The 26,151-nt window shown below is 40.5% G+C and overlaps 1 protein-coding gene across 4 annotated transcripts in view; it reads right to left on the bottom strand.

Annotated features, from left to right (window-relative positions):
• Nucleotides 1-288: 288 nt before the first annotated feature.
• LOC133123932 (nck-associated protein 1) overlaps nucleotides 289-26,151 on the bottom strand; it is a 48,649-nt gene continuing 22,786 nt past the window's right edge. For 2 of the 4 annotated variants that reach the window (XM_061234659.1, XM_061234661.1), the window contains 29 exons: nucleotides 21,736-21,828; nucleotides 21,314-21,370; nucleotides 21,068-21,210; nucleotides 20,497-20,587; nucleotides 20,270-20,407; nucleotides 20,075-20,123; nucleotides 19,649-19,805; nucleotides 19,174-19,230; nucleotides 18,980-19,076; nucleotides 18,016-18,122; nucleotides 17,224-17,356; nucleotides 16,355-16,436; nucleotides 15,816-15,874; nucleotides 13,531-13,676; nucleotides 12,937-13,069; nucleotides 11,673-11,792; nucleotides 11,150-11,289; nucleotides 10,709-10,840; nucleotides 9,661-9,879; nucleotides 9,058-9,188; nucleotides 8,506-8,603; nucleotides 6,938-7,031; nucleotides 6,271-6,353; nucleotides 5,979-6,059; nucleotides 5,793-5,886; nucleotides 4,247-4,363; nucleotides 3,969-4,078; nucleotides 3,139-3,228; nucleotides 289-1,193 (listed from right to left, as the gene is read on the bottom strand). In XM_061234659.1, the coding sequence (XP_061090643.1) occupies nucleotides 1,077-1,193; nucleotides 3,139-3,228; nucleotides 3,969-4,078; nucleotides 4,247-4,363; nucleotides 5,793-5,886; nucleotides 5,979-6,059; nucleotides 6,271-6,353; nucleotides 6,938-7,031; nucleotides 8,506-8,603; nucleotides 9,058-9,188; nucleotides 9,661-9,879; nucleotides 10,709-10,840; nucleotides 11,150-11,289; nucleotides 11,673-11,792; nucleotides 12,937-13,069; nucleotides 13,531-13,676; nucleotides 15,816-15,874; nucleotides 16,355-16,436; nucleotides 17,224-17,356; nucleotides 18,016-18,122; nucleotides 18,980-19,076; nucleotides 19,174-19,230; nucleotides 19,649-19,805; nucleotides 20,075-20,123; nucleotides 20,270-20,407; nucleotides 20,497-20,587; nucleotides 21,068-21,210; nucleotides 21,314-21,370; nucleotides 21,736-21,828 (3,168 nt within the window). In that variant the 3' untranslated portion in view covers nucleotides 289-1,076. The remainder of the gene's footprint in view (nucleotides 1,194-3,138; nucleotides 3,229-3,968; nucleotides 4,079-4,246; nucleotides 4,364-5,792; nucleotides 5,887-5,978; nucleotides 6,060-6,270; nucleotides 6,354-6,937; nucleotides 7,032-8,505; nucleotides 8,604-9,057; nucleotides 9,189-9,660; nucleotides 9,880-10,708; nucleotides 10,841-11,149; nucleotides 11,290-11,672; nucleotides 11,793-12,936; nucleotides 13,070-13,530; nucleotides 13,677-15,815; nucleotides 15,875-16,354; nucleotides 16,437-17,223; nucleotides 17,357-18,015; nucleotides 18,123-18,979; nucleotides 19,077-19,173; nucleotides 19,231-19,648; nucleotides 19,806-20,074; nucleotides 20,124-20,269; nucleotides 20,408-20,496; nucleotides 20,588-21,067; nucleotides 21,211-21,313; nucleotides 21,371-21,735; nucleotides 21,829-26,151) is intronic. The other 2 variants (XM_061234660.1, XM_061234663.1) reach the window with 1 other exon arrangement.

The raw sequence follows: 26,151 nt of genomic DNA, 5'->3' as shown, positions 1-26,151 counted from the left end.
GTAAACTACTAACCACTCTTAGATTGTGCTGCATAAACATGACAAATATTGATACAAGCAAACCCCTCCCCACAGTTGGTGTACATCTCTCATGCAAATAAAATGAATCATTACATTACATGGCATTACATTGAATCAGAAACCCAATTTGAGTAGATGTCCGGAAAATTCACATAATATGCATTATGACTTACATTTTGGCTAAAATACAGACTTGTGTGGGTAAAGTAAAAGGCTGAAATGACATCACATTTGTCTGATCAGTTTTGCACAAATAAGAAACAGACCTTGGATATAACTAATGTTTATTTATGTTATGGAAGTTACACTGGAATTTCCAAAAATTGAAAACATACAAAAAGTGGTCAAGGGAGAACAATTTATAAACATTCAATAAATATGTAAGAATGTTTATTATACCATACAGACAGGTACAATGGGCATGTTAATGCCAACACGGCATCATGATAGTTAGTTAAAAAAATTATACTATGCTTTGTACAAACACCAGCCGCTGTCTATAATTTTATGCAGTTACCAACAATTCATCTCAGTTCCAAACAAAATTAGATGCTGTAGTAATAATTAGGCAAATATTTCAGAAAACGTAAGTGTAAAAAAAAAAAAAAGATGCAAGTCCACAAAATAATGCACATAAATCACAGATGAAATCTAGAACAACATTCTAAAAAGAATCACAGAGTATCATTGAAACATTTGTCAATAAACAAGCAAAATACTCTGCATGATTGTAGATGTTTAAAATTCACCCCACCCCCCAGTGTTTTTGATTTTTTTCATGTTGTTTTTTTAAAGTATTGAAACACAGATGCTTTTTCAAAAATTAAATTTAGTAGTGTAATTCTCATCAACCAAGCTTATATGTTACTATAACTGTTATAGGAAACAACTGGTCAGTAATGCAAATGGAAAAAAAGAAATAACAAAAAAAATAAAATGATCCCAGAAAAAAATAATTTCGGTTGTTTTAAGACTGCAACGTAAAACAAACCTATGGTCTGTGTTGCGAAGACCCTTGTCCTTGACTATGCACCTTGGCCCCAGGCGAGCAACATTTATGAAGAAGAAGTGACGCTCTGCTTGTAGACGGCATGGTAGGCATTTCTCAGCAGGACATAGGGGAAGCAAGATTCCAGCAGGTCCATGGTGAGGAATGGGGATTCTTGCACAATCTGGCACAAAAATATGAGAAAACCACAGGCGTGTTGTGATGTTTATGTTGTATTCAATATTGTATATCAATTTCATATTTTTGTGGTTCTAAGAAGAATGTGCATCCAGGGGGCATGCAACTGATGAAATCTGATTCTCAAGTAGTTTAAATAGCTAGTACATGACTAGCTTAATTTGAACAAGCCAAGGCAGCTTTAGTATACACCTCCATGAAGTTGACTGACATCAAATTAAGAAGCAGGAGTGCCTAGTTAACTATTATTTCTGAGACTGTCCAAATGTTATGTAATATTTCAAAGATTGTCTTTATTATGCAATAAAGCAATACAATTATGGATCAATAGTTCAGTATTCCATGATAAATAAATCACCACATGAAGTTACTCTTTGCTCCATCTAGGCTTCAACAACACGTGTCAGTCACTGAAAGCTATATTCCCACCATCAATCAGAAAATCTTGACATGGTGATTATAGAATAGGTTTTACTGAGTTAAGGGACTTAATGCACAAATAAGCTAAAGCTATCTTGACTTGCTAGATATAAATTTTTGTAAACAATATACATACAGTGGGCCTCATTTATCAAACATGAGCCGAACGAAATTGACCGTAAATCCTTTGGATATGCATGTACACAAATAATGTGGGATTTATATAAGTTTTCAGATATCTTTTTTTTTTTTGTGGGATCCAAACGGACTCCTCAGCTGATTGTATTGTGTGTGGAAAAGAAAGTGCATGTGAATATTATAATTATTCATATCATATAGAATTGTCTAATCTTGTTTGATAAATCCGGCGGATTTGTTCGTTTCTGATCACAAAATTTCCACATGGAGTTATGAAAATATTAATAAATTAGGCCCATTGAGCACCATAATTAAATGGACAGTGACACATTTTTTCTTTGTTGTTATTTTGGTTCTGTACTCAAGAACTTTGGGTTTAAAGGATACAATATTTTATCTGCTCAGATAAAACCAAATGCTTCAAAACTTAATGGACGGCACTTAATCATGCAACAATACAATGACCCGAAACATACTGCAAGAGCAACAAAGGGGTTTTTGCTGGCTGAAAGTGGAAATTCCTTGAAAAATCACTGGCTCTGAATCCAACTGATTTTTAAATTCTGAAGAAGAGACCGAAGGCGGAAAGTCCCAGAAACAAGCAGGCTGCAGCACAGGCCTGGCACAGCATCACCAGGGAAGATACCCAGTGTCTGGTGATGTCTATGTTTCAAGGAGTCATTGCATGCAAAGGATATATACCAAATGCTAAAAATGATTACTTTATTCTACATTATGTTAAACTGTCCAATATTGTTTGATGCCTGAAAATGGTGGGGGGCGTGGGGGGGGCAGGGCTAAGTACATACCCTGAAATCTGCACTTCAACCTCATTGTCATTGTATCCTTTCAAACTCAAAGTGCTAGAGTACAGAACCAAAATGACAAAAAAAGTGTCACTGTTCAATGATTTATGGTGCTCACTGTATAACCTAATGAATGCTGAAGAAATTGAGAGCATCTTCTCCCACATTTCTTAAGATGCACATTCCAAACTTCATAAGGACTTTTATCAGATCATGTTTTACCCTGCTATTTTACTGCTTGTCAAGACCTTTTGTCTTATACTTTTTTAAATTAAAATTTGATTTGTGAATTATGATGTAATCTTCACTGACACTGAAGGCTTCAGCTTGGAATGTGTGACCACAACCACTTTGACACTCAAAAGAACAGATCTGCAATTATTGCTGTAAAACAGTGTTCCTCAGGAAAACTCAAGGTTGCCAGTCTCATCCCTAGATCTCATTTAATCAAGGAGGAGGGGCCATTATCCAAATTTGTTGAACAACATGTGCAGGGGATAAATAAAGTTTTCTGAAAGAAATGACGGGACACACCTCGCCTCCAGCTCTCAGTACAAACTGACTCACCATGTCAAGGAGCAAGTAAACCGATTCCCTGTTACGTGTTGTTGTTTTATCAGTCTCTTGGCCAATCTTCAGTAAGCTGGATGAAGCAAGCTGAAACAGATGATATGTTAGATAAATATGTTCAGAGAGAAGTAGTAGGAATCTTCTGATATATATGATTACTTAAGAATCATTTTTTTAAAGTCTACTGTATGGATATTGATTCTACCTGCAAAACTGAAGCAACACTCAATGGATATGTATGCAAGCGAGAACAGCGTGTGAAAGTGTCACATTTTTTTAAGTGTCATGCTCAGTCAAGAAAATAATCCAGAATATACTGCCACTACCTAATGAATCAACAATGAATCATGTGCAAGTGTGTACATGATGTTAAAGCCAAACAAAAACTAGTGAAGCATCTTTTGATTCCAGTGGCAATACATTTGGAGCTTGAAGTTTGAAGGTAGCCCTTATAAACTTGTTTTACTTTCCAAAAGAAAATAATTATTCTGGGAAAAAGATTAAATGGGGTCCATATGCATTCAGTGATGCAGAAAAGCTCAAGGTCTTCCAGGAAAATATATCTTAGATACAACAAATTATTTACAGCCACAGTAATGTAATGTAATGTAATGTAATGTATATTAAACAATCCTGGAATGCATACACATAAATACATAAATCATCATATGTTTACTGTAATGCAGTAAATGCGTACATGAAAAGCACAATGCACATGAAACATTGCAGAACAAAATAAAATCAGGGCAAAATAAAAATAAAAATATGGGCACAAACGTATGGTACAAGTGTAAAGTTTATAGGAAATCATATGACTTCATACTTACAGCCAGGAATTCTTTCAGCCGATCTTCAATGCTTCCCTTGTGAATGGTAAACAGGGCAGCTGCTATCTGGTTTACAGCTTTTGCCAGACAATGAATGTTGTTGCAGTGCCCTTAAAGAAGATATGGGGGTCAGAATGTCCACTACACTCCACCAAAACAGTTTCATGTCCCAGAATATTCTGAACATTTAAAACAATAATAATAATTTGCAGAAAAACAGCCTGTAGGCTGATATTTGTCATTTATTTGGAAATTCAACCGTTCAAATGGATTGTCACCTTCGATCGCAGGGCTGTACTGTGACATAGTGTTGCTCGCCAAGGTTGGCATGGAAACAGCCACAAACACCATCAGCAGACAGGCAATCTTATACTCCTCCTCGGGACTGATGTTCTCTATTAACAAGGAAAGAGAAGGCATTCACACAAGTTTAGGATTCGTCATTTACCACTAGAGGAACCTCCATTCTCAAACTTAGACAACGACCACAAAGAGCCAAAATAAATTGCAGTTACATGCAGCATTTAACTGAAATTCACAATCACAGAACACCATTTGGAAACAACACACAAAGGCCTAACAACAGGTACAATTTTGATAAAATATGAATTGAGGACCCATTAAAGGTTTATGCTAAAACAGTGGGGGCATGTAACAAATATCCCTGTTCACAACAGAGAGAGAGAACTGAAATCCCAAAGGCAGAGGCATGTGAGAAACTTAAGAGGGTTCGGCATTCTGCATTTCCTCTCCTATTCTGGAACTGGGGCTCAAAACCCAGGGGTGACACATTTTACAAGGTTTCAAACCACTCAGTGACGGGTAACAATAATTAATGAGTGCACATGATGGTGAAGAACCAGATAAGTGAAAACCTTCCACACTGATCAGCATCACCCCGGGGCTCTGTCCACATAGGGGACCGCAGGACGGGCAGTGGAGACAGCCTGTCTGAGAGCACACCAGCCACCCTTATTGTGCAATTATGCTCAATGTGTATTCAATTGCATGTCATCATCTCTTAGCTGTGTCAGATGGGAACGTCGGTAGGTTACAGTAGACCGAATGTCTAACATGTGAGAGCACTTAAGATTTCTGTGCTGTGACCAATCATCTCCTATTTATTAAGTACAACAAGGTGCAGTGCTCAAAAGTCTTGGTTTCCAGTAAACCATTTGGCAGAACTGGTTGTGGAAAAAATTTGGTATCTGCCCTTTTGGAGGACAAACTGCTCCATAATGTTTAAGATCATTGAAAGAGATTGTCGGGATTTACGCAGATTTGATGGGAATGGGTTTTTTCATTGTGTGCATGTGGGTGTCACCTTCAGCCTGAGAGTACATAATACATAGAGACAGCGCCACCAACAGAAACCAATGGAGAGACCACACAGGGCAGCAGGTTCCATCACTGCTCATGTTCATTTGTGTCCTTGGTCAATGAAGAAAACGCTGGGTCAATTACGTGCCACGGGGGATGAGCCAATGATAAATGCTTGGGCAGTCGCCGAACAAGGACGCAAAGATTTTTTACGTCATTGCATTTTTTGGGAATGAGAACATCTATGTATTTGTGTGTTAAGGGGACAAATTGCACTTCAGAAAAAATGATGAAATCATGAAAAACTATTATAAAAAATATTTAGCATAGATTGAACATCTGTATATGCGGAAAAACATTTTAATTTGTTGTCAACCATGAATGGAGACCAATCGGGAAATAGGATTTTTATCCTATTTAGGAGAGAAAATATAGGTATCAGTAAGGAGCAACTTTTATTAATTGGCGAAACTAATAGCTCAAAAGCTGGCCCCTTGCCCTCACCAGACTTCTGTGTGGACAGGGCAACCACCAGGGCGGGGTCGATCTCGCAGGGCAACCCTGCAGCTGAGGACAGTTCGTACACGTTCATCGCCACCTGGAACAAGCAAGAGGGGGGAAAAGTGACTGATAAGTTACTTATAAGTTGATAAGTTAGCTATGTTTCCATGAACTCCCGAAGTCATCTACCTTCATGTCTGTTTCTCTGGGAATGTGGTCCTTAAAATCCTCCACAGAGCTCACAAGGAATGGAATGTGACAGGACAGGACCTTAAAATATAGGAAATATATGCATCAGAGTAGTTGTTGGATAATTATTTTATGCTTTGCCCAATTGCCAAAGCTGCCAGTATAATCAACAGTTTTGAGTGCAGAACTACATACGAATCACAAGACACATAGTTGTTCCAGACCAATCATTTTTCATTGCTTATTTTCATTGCTTCCTAGGAAAAAGGATGAGTCAAAATACAAGACTTACATCTCGAAGTGCCTCCTGGGCCAGTGATCGGAATGAGAGAATGACTCCAATGATGGTCATCCGTTTCAGCACACTGTCAACCGCTATAAAACCCCCAGAAATAAGAAGTGAGCCGACAATGTCATCAATAGTGACCACAAAGCATAACTCCTACCGAATACAATTAAATGTATGTTTTACTTGCATATTGAAAGGAGTTCTATTTTTTATGTGTACACAGGTCTGTCTTTGTCTTCGATTGAAAATATTAAACTTTATACGATCCATGACAGGGCAACAATCTACAATCTAAGCACACAGCAGAAGTAGTAATAACAGCAGTAATAATGGAAACATGGATAAGGCCCCAAAAAAAACCCCAAAAAAACCCTGTTGCAGTAGCAGTGCACCGCTCTAGGTAAGTGGGGCGGCCTGTAGCATAGTGGTTAGAGTAAATGACTGGGACACCCAAGGTCGGTGGTTCTAATCCTGGTGTAGCCACAATAAGATCCACACAGCCGTTGGGTCCTTGAGCAAGGCCCTTAACCCTGCATTGGAGGATTGTCTCCTGCTTAGTCTAATCAACTGTACGTCGCTCTGGATAAGAGCGTGTCAATAATGTAATGTAATGTAAGTTCCAGGTAAACTTGTTATATTTTGGCCCTTCTGGATCTAAAGGTACACCCACACGAGAGTTTCTTGAACAGCGCTGCCATCTGGTCAGGTTTGTCAAAGCTGGTCCTCATCTGGGTCAGAACCTCCACGTTTTCCATCACCAGTTTCTATGTAGGAAATAAAGGAATGGTTGGAGATGCCTTACGTGGTACTGCTGCAGGGCCAGCTTTCCCCCATTTCAAGAGCACACACCGTCTTTATATAGAAGGTGTGTATGTGTATACAGTGTAGCCCTAGCACATTGGATTTGAAATTAAACTATGAATAGGTGTAGACTGCCACCTTTCATTTCAGGCTATTCATTTCAGGCTATCATCCAAATTGGGTGATCTGCGTCGGAATTACATCCCTTTATATACGTAGTTTCCCCATTTTAGGGGACCCAAAGTAATTTTTAAAGTATGTTTGAGATTAGTCCAGTGTATTTAATCACTTCCTTAGTGCAGGTATAATAAAGCTTTCAGTATCGAGTGTGTTATAGACGTGTGTCAACATGAGGACCAGAGTTGCGGCAATGACAGTTAAGGAAGCCATTGAGAAAAAGTAGGCTATGTATAACAAGGGATGCAATTCCTATACGGATCACCTTATACGGACGTAAATACCTTCAAATTAAAAGGTGGCAAGACTACACTTCAATCTCTTATTCATAATTTCATTTCAAATCCAGTGTGCTGGAGTACAGACAGAAGAAGATAAATTATACCTCTGTCCAAATATTTATGGACTGCAGTGTATACATAGAGAGGGGGGTTGGGGTGATGAACAGATGGGCTTTATACAATCAGATATAATACAGGATATTGTTATTTTATTCATGTATTTATTATTTTGATCTGGGCACGCTGCTTGCATCTCCCTTTCATTCATAACAAATAATTTTTGGAAAAACTGAAATGCTAAGAATATATCATCATTGAGCTTGTTTTCTAATCCAAAATGCTTTCAGATGGGGAATGAAAGATTTGCATGTCAGAGAATAATCCACTCTTGCCAAAGAGTGTGATTAAAACAACAATTATAATCAAGAATGCAATGTAAAATACAAATCTTTTTTTCTGTTGGCATTTTTCAGCTTAGTTTTTCCATATGAAATCATTGTTCATACGTAAGTGAAACGCACAAGTTGCCTTTTAAATTCAATGCTGTATTATAATTTTCCAATGGCAAAATACAAACGTGGAAAATACACATGCATATTTATTTAACACATCTCAATGTTAAGGTAATGTCCTGAACAAATTCATAAACAAAAGCCAAACACCGGCCCGGAATAACAGAGTGCACCTAGAAATATACAATGGCTGTGCTTTGTCAGATACCCCCAACACAAAACATGCAATAAAACTACAGAGTAGGAAAACAATCTTGTAGGGAGTACCTTGCACTGACTCTAGGAAACGCCTTATTAACTAAATAAGGAGCATGCAACATAACAACTCTTATGCGTTTCCCAGGATAACAGTGTGCTGCTGGCAGCTGCCTGCCTTTCAGACTGCCAACAAAGAGAATAATGAGTTAGGAAAGTTTCTCCCTAACCTGACCCATGCCCTAACAACCCTTGACCATGTGACCTCTCACCTTGAGCTCAGCCACTTGGGAGGAGATGTGCCACATGAGGCTCTCGCTGAGGAACTTCATACCATAGGGCCCCAACAGCTCAGAGAGAGACCTCATCTCTGCGGGGGAGAACACACACTTTAGGTTGTTGTTTGACAGGGTCGGTGTACAATTTTCCATCCAGTACAATAACCCAAGTTTCACTCACAGGCTATATTGGAGGTAACCTGGACAGGTTTGAAAGAAATAACTAGATTTTTTTTCCCTTTAATCCCACAAGTACGGGAGTCATGAATATATAGCAAACATAAGTAGCTTTCTGTTTGATGTAAAAGGAGGTCATTTTAATTTCCCTTTTAAACATCTTAAGCTCTATATCAACTTTACAAATAAGAATGATGACAAGGCGCACACACCAGACCAGCAACTAAAAGTAGCACTGTACACAACCCCTTTGTCCACCTCTTCACAGTCCTGTTGTGGTACTTCCTGAGTGAGTGTAATGCATTTTCTAAAATTCCTGAGGGAACATGCGAAAGCCCAATACATCATCATCACGTCCAGTGTTCTCACCGGAGATATCGGAGTACTCCTCTGCATTAAAGGTCAGCTCGTTCTCAGTGGGGAGGTTGACAAATGCCTTCATGGCCGGGAAGTAAGCAATGTGCCCATTGCTAACCTGCCGCAGTAAGGTTTCCAGGTACCTGTGGAAGAAAAGAGGTACTCCTCACCATGGGGACATATCATTGTGTACCTACTGCCCTGCCCAAAACCAGAATGCTTCCTTTCGCTTTGATCACAATTTAGAAATGTCTGATGTGGCTTGTAAGTCACCACCATGCCAGTGGTGCCCATGCAAGGAGCACTTTAGCTGGAGCGCATGCACTCGTCCAATGCTAATTTTGCACCCTACAAACCATATTGGGAACTAGTAGTAGAGAAAGTAGATAACTGGTGCTGATTGGCAGAGAACCATACATACGCCTGGCAAAGACTTACCAGCCTTTGTGCATCTGATGTGTCAGTGGAAGGAATTAGCCAAAGAACACTGGCTTTTGTAAATGCCTAGGCTACAGGCTTCAATGACTGAGCCATGCAGGAGACTGAACACCAAAACTTCTCATGAGAACTTGATTCAGAGCAGTTGTATGTTTATGCCACTGGCCAGGCACTCACCAGTTGGTATACAGGCTGGTGATGGTGGGCTCTCCATGGCTGTCCAGGTGCTGGGTCTGCTGCAGGAGCACGTTGTTGAACACCCTTGTGATGTCGATCTGGACATAGTTTTCGATGGACTGGAGCACAGTCATGTATGCCCGCACGCTGGTCAGGAGCTCAGAGGGCTTGGCAATCTCCTGGGTGGCCTGGTTGTACATAGTCATCCCAACAATGGACCTGAGGCAACATCCAAAAGGTCAAAAAACGGTCAGTCATGGACACCGGGGACAAGGGAATGGCTGTATTCATGCTTTCCCTGCTTTTCAGCTGGCTAGATGATGCAGCAATGGGAACAATAGAACAAATAGTGCTGTTTTTATTTTTATTTTTTTTAAATCATGGTATGATGACAAAAAAAATTAAACCGCACTAATCAACTGTTCAGGCCATTTATAAAGAACACATCAAGAATAATATTTGTTATGCAGGCTGCTCAATTGAGGGCTGCTAAAAGCTTTGGAGGGAGACAAGATGGGGCGGACCAAAACATGGCCATAATAGGCACCTATTGACATGGAATAGGGCCGTTTTTTAGGTTTGTGCCCAGGAGGAGAGAAGTTTGCCAAGAAACCCACGTCACGGCCTTGAGTCCCGCAGTGGAAAATCCCTGTTGTTTCTCAGCCCATGTTTACTTAGTTGGAGAGGCTTGGTTCTTGGCTGCAGTGAAAAATTGGTTGAGTCCAACCTCTGTCTACTGGCGCAATAAATCAGAAGAATCAAGCCTAGAACTAAGAGTGCTTTTTCCTTCTCAGATTGCCTTTCACTAAGCACAGCTGAAAGAGGAACAATTCACATAGGTCAGGTTGAACAGTATTAACTTGTAAGGAGTAAAATATACATAATATACCACAAATATAAAGTAATAGAGTAATAGGATCTGTGGGGTGAGGTCCAGTTTCATAGGGAGACCATAGTCTTTTACTGAGGGAAATGATGGCCCTAATACCTGCTTTGTACCATTTTAGGTCTGAAATAAATTTATTAGGGTTCAAGCAAGTTGACTTACTTGGTGAAGCGGATCTCCAGATGGGACGTCAAGTACTCCCTCGGAGTGAAGGTGTGCTCCCAGACCACCATGTTGGGCACGTAGTTGATGGAGAAGCATAACTCGGACAGTGCCGTGTGGAGCTTGTCTAAGCTGGGGAAGCACATCAGACACCAGCAGAGTTTAGAAACTAGTTTCACGCGGACTAAATGGGAACCTGATTTTAATGCAAAGGGTCAGGACCACTTCTGTTGTTACGGCACCCCTCCCATGATAGAGGTGGGGGACTTGCTGGGTGGGGGGTGGGTGGGTCGTTGTTTTACACTTTCGGGTCAGTGAATTGGGATGACCGCTGGCCATGTTTGACAGCTCTGGACGTAACCCGACCAGGCGAAACTCGATCCTCTACCCCAACCTCCATGACCCGACTGCTGCACTGTAAGCAGAGACGCCGGTGCTTACTTGGTAACCAGAAGCCGGTTCTTCCTCATGCTCTCCACCCCCGGCTTCTCGCGCTCCGGTTCACCTTTCTTCCCCGTCTGTTTTTTCGACTTCTTGTTCACCGCCTGACTGATGGTTTTGGCGCAGTGTTTTGGCAGTAGCTGTGTCAAAGAGAGGGGGGGGGGGGTAAAAATAAAGGAAACACTTTCCGACACCTGTAACCCAACAAACGTCAGTGAAATACTGCACCCAATACCCTGTATAAGGAAGGGCGGGCTCAGATTAAACAGCTGCAATGGCGCTAAGAAAATATCTTGGAATCTGCCTAACAGTGGCACATTCCTAACGACAAGAACATAATATCTAATAACTTTGGATATTGTAACTCTTGGAAGACACTATTCAAACACAATCCTATCCCAGTTTTTGTGCCCTGCCCTTTTCGTAGAGTTTCCCATAAATCATGCATTTTGGCTGGGAGATTTGCCTGCGAATGTGCCTTCCACTGCTCAGGCGGACAGTCACCTTGACGACGACCCCTCACCTGGTCGCTCAGAGTGCACTGCTCGGTGCAGATGTCTGTGATGAGGTTGCGTGCCTGCTTGGCCATTTCGTCCAGGAACATGTTGCACAGGGAGAGGCTGCGGTCACCGATGTGGTGTCGCTGCAGAGATTTAAGGCACGAAATAAATAAGAGTAGAGAAATCTGCAAGCCGCAACGTCTTTCAATATAAACGTGGGAGAGAATATTAGCAGGTGTTTGAAGAAAAGGTTAACAAACCCTTCAAACGGATAAGATGGTTTGTCCTAAGGAATTTGATCGATAGCTTTTGCTCCGGTTAGCATTTGGTAAATAAGCCAATGTAATGGTTACAGTTCCAAGCGACTATGCTATCGCTCCATCTACAGGAGGCCCTTGAGTGAATCAATGCAAACCTGGGATGAATAAAGGAATTTTAATCCTTTCAACCAGGAGGAAGCGTGACCTTTGCTGCATCTGCACAATCTTTTTCTCTTACTACAAACCACTGTAAGAAGTTTTCTAAGCTAGATGAAAATATTCCTGGAAACTTTTAGAGCCTTTCCAAAATAAATAAAGTTTGCAGCTGTCTAAAGTTGTGCAAAGTGGACAGAGGAAGAGAAATGTTTCAGAGACATGCTGAGAGAGGGGCTTTCGTGTTTGAAAAAGGGAAATCCAAGCCTTCTATGGCTCAATAAATCACTTTAATTCTCCTAAGTGCTTTCAGATCACTTTTTTTCTGTAAAAGATCCTTTGACCACTTGCTAACCTATACAAGTGTACCACATTTTAGTAATGGTAGGTAACCAATTAGGAAGGTGAGCATGTTATTTGCAGGACTGCAATGACAATGGAGAGTATGGTATTTCAGAAGGACAAACATAGACATGAATGAATGGGAATGAGACAGGCATATTTCAGCTGGGAGAATAAGAATCCACTGTGCACAGCTTGTGCCTCCGGTCTTCAAAACCATGACAAGAATGGTAGTAGCTGCCATTGTCTACGGTTAAATTACATTTAATAAATCATGCTTTTTAGTGCTTGGTTTTTGGAATAGGGCCCAGTTCAGGCAACACAGCACTGGGTCTCGACTGGTTACATGGTGTTCCCTTGTGCCGTCTCCAGTTTCCAAGCAGGAACATTTCCTGTGCCGTCACCGTTGTGTCACTCAGGGGAGAAAGAGGTGGAACACTGTCCCACATGAAGAACATTACTGTACTTGGAGGGAAACCTATTGTTGAGAAGGAAGGAAATGAAACTGGAGATGGTAGTGACGTTTGCTCACCTCCTCTGGACATAGCTCATGGGTGCAGCTCATGAAGTGTGTGCAGAGCAGGGGGAAGGAGATGGAGTAGCGTGATTGGGACGGTAGTTCCAGGCACTGCTGGAACATCTTCTCGAATGCTCGACTGTAAAAGCTATCAGAGCAGAGACAGGGTGAGACCTGGCAAAATATGACTTTTCATCTGCTATATTCATACTTGAACTCCCTAAATTGCCTGTCCTGTCCGGACCTGGTATGGGGACAGAAGGAAAGGATGGGTCGATAAGTTGCCAGCATTGCTGACATTGGCAGCAAATTATATCTTTGTGCAAAATGAAAAAAAACCCTGAAAAAAACACTGAACTGAGGAGTCTAATCGATCTACTAATCGATGCTAGGTCCTGCTTTTGAGTTTGAGTGTGAAGAAACTTTGGACTTCTGAATACAGTTGGACATTCCAAAATAGGAGAAAACAAAAAATAGGAATATAAAGGTAAAAACAATTAAATATTAAAAATTTAAAATTAAATGCCCACCTACAATGTACTATGAACTTTTACCATTTAGATATGATAATCTTTTTGTGTGGCTCCAGGGAGACAGTTGGTTTCTCACCAGAATATGGAAAGATCCGAGGTTTCCACCAGCATTTCCACCAGGGAGTCAACCATTTTAGTGTGAAAAATTATAGTGTTCATCATCTTCCCCAGCTCTCTGTGGTCCGCAATTCCCAGGGAGGCCTTGGACACGCTGGTGTAGGCCTGCTCAGAGAAGCACAAGCACACTGGCAGTTCAAATCAGCACGCAACATATCCCACTCAGGAGCTCCAATTCGCCCTTTTATTGTTTAAAGGTTGAAGTTGTTGTAATAATCAGATTTTTGTAATGGACAAAAAAGTACTAAAAAAGAAACCAGAAACCAATATGAAAATTGACCCAGGAGAAATGTGGTTTGTTGCTTTAACATTTCAACATTTGAGGAGGATTCTTGATTAATCATTCATGTTCACTTAATACAGTTGATGAAAACGGCCAACTGACCGCAGCCAACTGAACACTGTTTCCTTACAAGGCCTTCCAAGTACAGTGCATAAGATCAAAGCGAGACATTGTGTGAAACCGGATTTTCAGGGTTTCTAACAGTTAAAGATGTTGGCTTTGATGTCCAAATAATCTAAATTAACTGCTGTTTTATTAACCCCTTAAGTATTAAGTGCCTTTTCTTAACACAAGCTTGAAAATGACATACCCAAAATAAAATGGTTACTATTCTTGAACCCTTTTGACTATACGCATAATGCTGGTCTCATCAACATTTTTGTATACTGTTATGTCAGAGCAAGCAAACTGTGGCAAAAGGAAGGATTTTAATGGGACCTGTGTGTTTTTCTTCCACCAATTAAAAGCCTGCACTGGAAAGATGGTAACACTTGCCCTGAACGATCAAAAAGCATCTAAAATAGAAACCCTGAGGGGTAATTTCATAAAATATGAAATTAAACATCTGAGGCAAAAATAAGCCTGTACAACAAGTTATTCAATTACCGTACAAAGTCTCAACTAAGGACAGACCTCTGCTGACACATCGGATTGGCAAACTCCATTATTTCAGTTTCATTGTAAATTGTTTGCACAGTCTCCACTTGCACAGGAAAGATAAGACCAAATGATTTTCATATACTGTAGGTCAGTGTTTCTCAACTCCAGTCCTCGGGACCCACCTGACAGAAACCAGGAACTGAAACATCTGATTTAATGACTGAAACCACCAAACAAACCACCAAAAATGCCCATGATTAGGTTAAATCAGGAGTGTGAGTTCCTGGTTACAACAAAAACTGGAGCCGAGGACAGGAGTTGAGAAACACTGCTGTATGGTTATGTAATATAAGATTATACAGGCACTTGGTTACAAATAAGTTTCCTTACAGGTCCCATATTTTCACTTTGCAAAGCCGTGTTCATCTTCACACACCAAAGAAACCAATGTTGCCTTTTAAGGCACTTGCATACACACACATGCATGAGCACGTACAGGCATGCAAGCACAGATATGTAATCTGTTCAGCTGCCATCTTTCTTGATGCCTCCCCTATTAGCTCTGAGCCCAGGCAAACAAAGATCCAAGAAATCAAATTTTTCAGTAGAGTTTTGTTGGTGTAATGCTATGAAGTATTTATTAAAATGTCTCAAAAACCCAGCCCAGAGAAAACAGTTGTTCACTCAAGCAAAGCCACACACCTGCCTGAGCGACCGTGTCCGGACCTCACCCAGAGTCGAGTTCAAACATGTTCAGCAGGAGTATAGCCGTGAATGGGTCAGGAAAAACCATCCCCATCCTGGCAGCAGAAATGGGCCACTGCTAACAACCCAAGAGTCTCAAGGACTGAACAGTCTAGAAAAGGATACTGTTCACCGCCAGATAAATCCTAATTAATCTTGGCCTGGATTAAAAGCCTGAAAATTTCTTAATCACTCTCATAGTAAAGAACTACATACAGTATATCAGCCCATTTCAGTAGAGGTGGCAGGTGGGGGCTTCAAAAGTGGTATTTTAAACAAAAATGCCTTTAATCTCGGCTCATCTCATTCGGGTTTAAAATGGAAGGTCGGCACAGAAAGACCTGGTCTGTCAGAATCTGTGGTTTGTGTGGTCTCTTTCATTCAGTTGTCAGTGATATAGTGGGCCCTTCCATAGCATGACTAGTAGCTGACACACTCAGTTTGGGCCGGTTGCTCAGTAAAACTGAGAAGGGCAATATCCTAAACACCCCTGTCTCATTAGCGATGGCAAGCACTAACTATGCCTGATGAGGCACGTAGGGCCACCTGACCCGCCACCCAGTTTACCTGGAGGTTCCCCTGGAACAGAACCATGACTCATTTCGCCGTTAGCTTACCTGTAATCTAAACCAGTCCAGCCGCATGCCTCTGAAATCAAACACGTCCCCGTCCTCCACTGTAACAGCCAAGCAGACACACCGTTCTCAGATTATTATCACCTTCTCTGCTCACCCCAGGACAACCAGAGCAAGACATAGAGCTGGCACCGGACTGTGGTTTGAGTCCATGGGAAAATGGTGGTGGTGGTGGGGAGGGGTGTTTCTGAACTATAGCCTGACCTTCTAAAAGAAAATAAACAGTAAAAGTAGGAATTCTAAGATATCATTTAACTTACAAGCAGGGTTTTTGAGCTTTAAGCTACAATTGAATTTGCCTTTAATCTCTGCACATGTCATTCAGGTCTAAAATGGAAGGTTGGCACAGAAAGAGGTGGTTTGTAAATGTTTTTGGTCTCATTTAGGCTACAATTGAATTTGCATTCAGATGGACAAAGATCAAGATGAGAAAAATTTTAAAATACCTTTCCTTTCCGCCCCAAGTTTCCAACAAAACAAAAGCGACAAAAAGCACTCTCAGGCAGTGTTACCTAGATTACCTTGTTTTACACTGAGAGAGGTCATGGTGTTGACGAATGAGGACATGATGATGGACTCGTCCTCCGGACAGACGGACAGGTTCTGAAACAGATAGTGAAGCGTAACATGATTGAACACCAGAGCCAGGCTCAAACTCATTGCCACGGAGGGCCATGGTATGCAGGTTGTCATTCTGACCCATTAATGCCACCTTAATTGATGCCAATTACTCATTCAAACATACGTATTTGCATTAAAGCACAGAATATAAGCAAAATGTGTAATTTAGACACAAATAGCAGTTCTCTTTATATACATTAGGTGCAAACATACAGCCCTAATCAAGTAAATTATATAATCTAGAGTTGAGGCTGTGAGAAAACCAGCATACACACTGCAGTTTGAAACCACAGTTCTAGAGCAGGAGGGTACACAACAAATCTGTTTCAGGATTTTGTGCCAAATTCTTGTCTTAATTATTTAATTGACTCAATCATATCTTATTTGACATGTGTATGATTACCGGCTACAGCTGCAAGTGTATTCTAATGTTTTTACAGTGCTAAAGTACAGGCTTGAACCAGGGTAATTTATAGTGCTGTCAAGCAAATTAAAAACAAGGCAATTGGTTGGAACAAAAACCAGCACGCAGACCGGCCCTCGAAGACCGGAGATGTGCACTCCTGCTCTAGAGCAAAAGACTTCATCCTGGAGAATTTACAATATAACATGGCCACCCTCTAGTGGAGAAAGAGAAAACCTGCAGATTTCTGGTTGAGGCATGGTCCTTTTATCCGGTTGCGCTACTACCCAACGTTCTGACCATATGAAAAAAGCCATGAATAAAAGAGCAGATTCATGGGACACCGCCCGTCAAGCAAGGCCTCACCTGCACAAGCTCGTTCAGCACCACCGCATCGAACCCAGACAGGTACTGCACGTAGTAGCGCTGCATGACTGGGCCGTACTTGCGCACGTGGGCCCTCAGCTCCTCCATGTAGAAGATGAGCTCTGCAATGTGCCTGGGGAATGCCACAACTCTCACAGGATCTGAGCCACAACCCTCTGTCACCCACCCGCTCATTTTTGGGGAAATACCTGCACGTGTGGTGGCAGCCCTCCTTTTCAGGGGGAATTAGGTGGCTGCCGGGTATTTCAACCACAGGCATTACCAACGGCGCACAAAACCACACAATACCATGAAACAGTTGCAGCACGTTCTGACCGACACCTTTAGAGGTGAGGAATGCTGCCCCCTGAAAAGTGCTAGTGTCTCTGGGTATGACTTTCTTGCCCTTCACATCTCCCTTAACAGACGGATGCGACACCAGCATTGTATTTGATCATATGACTGCTTTTCAAGACACGTTGAAATGCATTGCGATTCCTCGCCTTTTCTATGGGTTTTCTATAGGGCGCATTAGTCCATAATGGGTTAAAGCAACCACAGTTTTTAATTTTGAAATGACAAGGTAGATCCAATGCTGGTGCAAGGGTGGGTGGTGGGGTGGAGGCGCTTTTCATGGTAAATGGACCGAATTCATCCAAAGCGCTTTACAATGGCAACCGGCTGCCATGCAAGGCACCAATGACTTTCAAACGATTTTCATCTTTTGATGTTCTGAAATTAATTCAAAAACACACTTCAAACAGGCCGGGAATTCGCTGAGGCCGCTCTTACTTGTCGATGAAGTCGTCGGTGCTCTTTTTCTGGATGTTGTCGGCATGCCTCAGGAGCCAGATGATCTCGTCCCGAGCAAAGGACAGGGCCATGAACACAAACAGGGCCTGCAGAGAGAAGACGATCCTCAGTCCTGATCGCAACGGACAGTGACTTTTTCGGCGATGTTGAGAAAACCCACATATAGGGCTTATGGTTGGTCTTTAAAGGTACAATAGGTAAGATTTTTGTGTTGAAACATTGTTACAAGACCACTGAAAATCTGTTTGGTGTGCACAGATATTTTTTTCAAGGAAATATTTCCATCTTTTTTTTTTTTCTCTGCAACTTCCTCATCTTACTGAGACTAAAATGTCACACAATGGACCTTTTTCTATGATGCTCACAACTGTTAAATCTACATGTTGCCATCTACGGAAATGAGGAAGAAGGGGAAATAAAATAATGGGTCAACTAGCCACATTTACATGGAGCCATTAATTCCATGATTAACAGTCCAATCGGAATAAAAATAAAAATAACTATCACACAACCTATCCTATTGACATATTTTTTGGTATAAAAGGGGTGGTATAAAACATTTGATCATCCGTTTAACAGAAAAATATATGGCATGTAAACACTTATCTTATAACACTTATCTTATAACACAACTATCTTATAGGAATTAAATACATTTATTTTCTGCACAGGTTCAGTCACAGGCTAAGTAACGCCAGCGAGTTTCAGCCCAGTCGGGGAAATCAAAAAACATGTTGGGAAGTAGAAGCAGCAATTGGTCTGTGGGCGACGTCAAAACAAATGTTTTCGCAATTAAGAAATATTCTGCGTGGTAAATGTGGCTACTGTTCGACTAGCGTAAAATTGAACAGAATACGTAATGTGACAAATTGAAGTAGACAGTGAAAATATATTGACCAACTGATTTACGTAAAAGAAACAGTTTGAAGGGCAGGTACAGTACCTTTGGCCCAAGTAGTCCAGGCTGGTCAGCAAGAACTGTGGCCAACTCTTTCAACGCCGATCGAAGGAACTTACGGCGCTCTCTGTGCATGGAGCCCCTTTAAAAAACAAACGCACGATGAGGCATTCCTGCACTGGGGGCAGGCGAGACAAGCACACATACAATGCAGTGCTGCTGGGAGTCAGGACACTCACGCTTGTGATAGAGCGGCTTCTTTGCATTCTCTGATGTCGTTAATGCGCTTGTTGTAGCTGCAACATAAGAGATATCCCACATCAGCTGCTTCTGCATAATTAGGGTCGAATTAGGGTGAGAAATTTACAGGAGGAGAAAACAAAATAAACTGTACAAACTCGCCCACATACCATAAACAAATTATTGCGAGAGCTATCAACAACACAGGACAAGACAGGGTGAAAATGATATTGAGTTATACAGTCTAATAGATTAAACACGCATTGGAGCAAAGAGTCAGCATTCAAGTTTCCGTACCATCTGACAGGCTGATAGTCAAACTATGCTAGACAAAAGCAACCGATGATGCTTTTCTGCCCATCAGTTTTAAGAAAAGGTTTACAAGAAGGTGTTTTTGTTGCCGTCTGGAACAGAATGTTTTATCAACGTGCCATATTGGGGGATGTTTTGTTGCCTCTGCGGGGAGAGCCTCACCCTCGGAGGTTGACAAACAGGTCCTCGCAGGCCTTGTGCAGGTGGAAGACCTCATCTCGGAAGAGACACAGGCAGGAACTGCTCTGGAGGGCCAGTTTCCACAGGCTGAGGGCGGCCGGGTCGCTGTTCAGAACCGCGTGGCACAGGATGAACCCAACTGCGCAATGATATGTGGCCTCAGTCACAAAAGGAAAACATTCAAATCCATATAAACAAGAAATGAGGCATACTGCTGCTGTGTCATAGATTCTTGAACCATTCTGTAGTACTATTACTGTGGTATTGCTTGTGTACCGCCTGTACACTCCACCGGGATCCTAAGCAGGCAATATGCATGTCAAACTTGTGAGGAGTCAATTACTGGGCAGGATGAGCCTGTCAACACAACATAACAAAAATACATGACAGTCTAAATCCTCCACTTACATACTATCCATTTTTCCATAGTGTCCAGGGACAGGTATTCGCAGGGCATCTGAAACAAAGAGTTCAAAGGGTCGCCACATCAATCATACAGCAGGCCAAGTGTTCATTCCAGATAGACGAACTGGAATGCGTGTCAGTAGTCATGGCATGTTCAGAGATGAGGTTTTACAGGCTCGGAGCGAGCGGGACTCTCACCGTGTCTGACTGGGCTGGATTCAGCATAGTGCTGGGCGCGCTGATCAGGCTCAGGAGCTGAGCGTTCCTCCACTGGTCCGCCGACAGGTTCCGCCGAGGGTACACCATCTGGAGGGAGATGAGGGCGTCTGACAGCGACTGCGCGTAGGAGGAGAGACAAAAAATATTAAAATGAGGCGCTTCTTGACAGGACTGTTTAGAGCGGGAAAAGTGGGATTGAGATTCACCTTTCCATGGGGAACAAATTCGTCCATCATCTTTTTCAGGGGGTTCTCGTAATCCACGATCATCTGCCCGAGCCTGGGGTATTCTCTGTCACTGTGGGGGGGAGAGACATCAGAACCAGTACGTCCTCTCACATGCACCAGTGTGTCTTCCATGTAGACAATAACATGAGCTTTTCGACGTGTCGGATTAAGTCAGTGTTTCCCAACTCCAGTCCTCGGGACCCACATGCCAGAAGGTTTTTGTTGTAACCAGTAACTCACACACTTGATTTAATGATTGAACCAATCAAACCACAAAAATGCCCTTGATTAGTTAAATCAGGTGTGTGAGCTACTGGTTACAACAAAAACCTTCTGGCAAGTGGGTCCCGAAGACTGGAGTTGGGAAACACTGGATTAAGTCAATAAAACAGACACTAACTGAAGTGACGAGTACGATAAACGCAGTGTGCAGTTGTTCAGAAACACAGTATACATTCTACTGAGCAAAAACCATTGTTACCTATAGGTTAGTCTATTATTTAATACAGTCAGTGATTAATAATGTAATGCAGAGTAATGTAAGAGGTACCTTGAGCCATGTGTCATTTCATGGGCGTAGTTATATAGTCCTATAATAGCTTTCCGCTCTTCAATCCGTGACAGCAGCATCATTAGTGTAGTGTAGGTTACGACTAAATCAAGGTAGTTCCGGGTTAGGTCGAAATTTACTGTCTATCAAGAGAGGGAGGGAATAAAATCAAATTAAATACAAAGAAATACTTAAATTCAACAACGGTATTGATGTGTTAATTTAAAATGTTTTTAAAGAACTTACAATGTCAAAGAAAACTTGGCAAACGTCAATAGTGTTGAGAAGCTCACAAACGTTATCCTTAATGAAATAAGCAGAAAAAGAAAGGTTAATCCCATTTCAAATCAGTCAATTCTTAAAACAGAACTGAAATTCTATTCAACTGAAAACTACTAATAACATTCTATGGATTTTTTGGATGGACGGAACTTAATTTCTTGAATTAACCAAACTAAAAAAATGACCAGGACAGGAGGGCACCAAGCCTCAGAACTAAATTCAAAATCATGATCAATCCACCCGTATGATTTAACCTTATAACCCAAGCAGAGAATTTTTAATTAGTAAAAAATAATAATAATAATATTTTGCATGCTGTACATGATCTTTCCAGATACATACCTACATTTTTAATAAATGATGCACAATGAGAAAACTGCACTCACCTTAAATTCCATTACATCAACAAACGTGAAGTAATATAGTGCTAGATTCTTTAGAATTTCAGATTTTTCTTTTTGTAGTTGTGCAAGCTGTTGCTGTAGAAAGACCAACACACTTAGGGTTAGATACAAAAATGTTACGTGGCAATAAATTAATCTCAAAACTTTTCAGCAGGGTTCAATCAATGCTTTTCCACCTGTCAAACAAATTTGAGATAATAGCATTTTCTCAGCAGCTGAATTTACAGAATGAACAAAGGGAGAACAATCTTAATTTATGATAGCATGGTGTCTGAACTGATTGCTAGGTCTACTGACGCAGTAAACTGCTCCCTCAGTGATATTCACTATGGATCCTGGGATGCATGTAGGCCTGCCCCTTGATGAAAGTGGATTTAAGGAATAACAGGCAAATGTCTTCCATCAAATGGAGTAAGGATTTAATAAGGACCGCATAACCGCAGCAGACTATAAATGTAGAGTTTTAATTGTGTGCTAAATAAAGCAATATCCCAATGTCAAATTGTTTCCAGTTTGTGCTACCTGACTTCATAATTATGACAAGCTTTTTCCATATAGAAGAGCATGTGATCAGTAGAGGAACCCTGCATTGAGTTTTGATTAAAACAAATCAGTGTATATGTAAAATATATAGTACATATTTTAGCACCTTCACCAACTACAGAACAAATGTGCACTGCCAGATACTGAAAGGACATCGCATTCTGTGAGAAAACTGTTATATTTATTTATACTGCAAATTATGAATTCCACTCTGCAGCTCCCAGCCTATGCAGTGGTTCAATGGTTGAACAGAAATGTCCTTGCTTTTGCTTTTTTAACCACTGACAAATAGCAATTGCTGAGAGTTGCAGATATGCTAGCTTCAGGTACAGGTTGTCTGCACGTACATATCGAAATGAAAGAAATGAAAGCCATATCTTTAATGCATAGTGGATGAAAAAAACTGATCCTACAAATAAAATGATTTTAGCTAAAATATTTGCAGTAGATGGTTAAATTATTACTCTCAAAGACATTGTTTAAAAGGCTACAACATGAAATAAAGATCCACTTCATTTAGCAGTCATCATCTTGAGAGTGCAAATTTGCTCTGAAGTAAAAGTTAGTAATTTATGTCAGGTAAAACCACCATATAGCCCCAAACACACGAATGAAACTTGTAGATCTATGTTAATACAGCTTTTAGAAGACTAAATCTAATTTTTATGTTATATCAGAACTCTTTCCCACCAAAAATGTAAAAATAGTTTCTGAAAATGAATTCATTAAAATATGACAATACCATTTTTTTAAAGCATGTGGGTGCAGTTTCTTGTGTGACGTCACATATTTCAGTCTCCAAATTTTGAAATAATCAAGAGCCAAAACCAAACCCATTTTTGTATTGAAGGTGTTCTGATGTAACCTTACTGATTATTAAACCAAAACAATATTCATTGAACTTATTCAAAGAAAAATAGCACATTATTCTTAATCAAAATGGGAAAAAAATTAAAAAATTTAGAATTTACAGTGTATAAGTCTGAGACCGGTAGTGAAAATGCTTCCATTTTGCATTCTATTATAATTTTATACAAACTTCTTCATTACTAATTATATTATCAGCATAATAATTTGAGTAAAAAGTTGAATTTCTGAAATAATTACATTAATTGCAGAATTTCATAGTATTTAGTATGTCCACCTTTCTTTAATGGCAATGCTGGCATGATCAAATTTTTGATGATTCATGTTATCCCAGAATTATTTGACAATGTTCCAAAGAGCATGTTGTGATGTTACTGAATGCTTGGTTTTTGTCAGTCTTCAAGTGCCCCCATAAATGTTCAGTGGGGTTGAGGTTAGGTGATTGTAGATTGTCCAGCACGCTTTGCTCTTCTTTGTTCTTGGAGTAGTTCTTGCAAAGCTTTGAAGTAACTTCAATTTATTTTAATTGTTTCAAAATCCTTTTATTTATTTCCAGGATTACATGACCCCCCCCACCACCCCGAGTTTCAATGTGGTCTCAGACTTTTGGACCCTACTTTATGTGCTGTTGTATCAAACATGAAATGATACAAAACAAATTAAAAATGGCATTTCTTGCTGTGCTATTTTTCACTGAAATTCACAACATTCCTATAATTAAGGGGGGGGGGGGAGATGAATTGTTATCAAATGTTTTTTTACCACCAGAGAGCCATGTTAACATGCAGCAAAAGACCAAGGAATCCAAGAATATGCAGATATGTGAAAAGGTTTCCCGCTCTTTTTAAACTTGGACAGAATTTGAATCAACTTCCAAATTCCAATTTTAGTTGTATGTTATTTTTCTTCGATACAAAGAAAAATTCTTAGATTCCTTTGCACAGTCAATCGAGATAATATAAGCTACATATAGGTGAGAACTCAAAATGTTCAGCTAAATAAATAAGAACTGAAGCTAAACAAAGCAAAAAAAAGGACATTGGGAAGTCCAAAACTTACCAAAAGCATAATCCAGAAAAAGCCAAGTTAAGCATGCAAAATAAAATGCACAAAAAAAAGCATAAAACAACACAATAAGAGATACATGGACAAAGTTAAACACGATGCAGCTGTACATCATTCCAAGAAGCAGTTAAACGCCTTTAAACTTAAATACAGCAAAAAAGAGAATGTTAAAAACAATGCATCTGAACAACACATTTCACAGACAAGCAGTGCAATCATAAATTACTCAGAGCAGCAGAAATACACTGGACAGAAAGATAGATAAGCCACACTGCAAATACGAGAATGCATGTATGACCAAAAAATGTATAAGTGCAATAAATAAAACAGTATTACAATGTATCAGTATTTTGGCTCATTTACTTCATTACTCTGCACTTTAGACACTGATCATATGCACTGTTAACAATCCTGTAATTAGATCAACCTGTAGTAACTGTCAAATATCCAAAGAACATTCATTTACATTAACATTCAGGAAGGAGATAATTGATACATCTAAAAATGAGTAGTTGCAAACAGGAGCAATTCTACCGGGTCAATTCAACACTTTTGGAGTGCATTGCCACACATTTTAATGAGATTTGGGATACCAATTTGGTCTCTGAGTATAGAAAACCCCTGGAACCATAACTACATTTGTATTGGACTGATAATAGAGGAGATGGCGAGGAGCCATTCCGTCATGCACCCTGGCTCCTGCCAAATGGCTGAAGCTAAGGAGGGGTGGGCTTGGTTAATACTTGGTTGGGAGACTTCCTGGGAAAACTAAGTTGCTGCTGGAAATGGTCTTGGTGGGCCAGTGGGGGCAGTCTTCCCTCTGGCCGAATTACCCCAAATTGCCAAGCGCAGTGATGGGGACACTGTAGGAGTGCAGTAGGAGATGCTGTCTTTCGGATGAGACGTTAAACCGCGGTACTGACTCATTGTGGTCATTAAAAATCCCATGAGGCAAAGTGAACTGACTAAATTCCCAACCTGGCTTTCAATCCTGTGATCATCCCCTGATTTAATTGGCAAAATAATGTTCTCTCCCTCTCCATATCAGCACTCTCTATTGTTATTAAAGCATTACACTTGTTCTACAACCACCCATAAGAATAATGAAGTATAACAGACTTGTTATGCAAAAGTACATGGCTAAATATTCTATGCCACTTTGGGAAATTATCTCTTGGCTCCTACAAGAGGAGAAAATAGCCGACAGTGCAGTGCAAAAACATGGGCACATGAGATCTTTCTGCAAATTTTAAAGCTAGATTGCTTTTTATTCTCAACCCTTTTGGATTATTCTTTGTTACTTTTTAAGAAGGTGATTACCAGGTGATTTGCTCGTTAGAGCTTCAATGAGTCAGGTGAGTATAATTCCAGGGTTGAACTTTTTATTCTGAAGTAACCACGCCTTCTAAAGTATCCAACTGTTCTGTTCTGTCTGGTGTCAACAACCATGGGTTCCTCCAAACAGTTGTCCAATGATTTCAGAATGAAATGACTCGTCTCCACCAAGAAGGAGAAGGCTACAGGACTGGGCCGATGAGATTTTTTTTTGCATTCATTCCATTTTTCTGGGTGGAATTATCTGTATAACGTATTTTAAAATGACATTGCTTAAGTGGCAACAGTTCCTTATGTGGGTGATAAACCAAGTGTGGGGGGGACCTGACCTTCTCTGCATTTAGGAAATCCACATACTACAAGAAATGGTAATGTAATGTCAGTGTCCTTTTCACGACAAGGGTCCAGCAGACCAAATGCATTATAGCTTCTCATTCCACAAATCTGCTAATGTGGAGAAACCTTGATAGAATGTCCATTTTTGAATTTTTTTTCATTTCTCAGGAGTTATCGTTCTTGCCCGTTTTGTCGTCGTATACGTCTACAAAAGTCCTTATACATAGTAATGTCATTATCAACGTTTTATAG

This window comes from Conger conger, chromosome 3, assembly GCF_963514075.1.
Source record: "Conger conger chromosome 3, fConCon1.1, whole genome shotgun sequence".
In the NCBI taxonomy this organism is placed as follows: domain Eukaryota; kingdom Metazoa; phylum Chordata; class Actinopteri; order Anguilliformes; family Congridae; genus Conger; species Conger conger.
The sequence above is the reverse complement of the archived record's forward strand: the minus strand, read 5'-3'. Positions and strand labels throughout refer to the sequence as shown.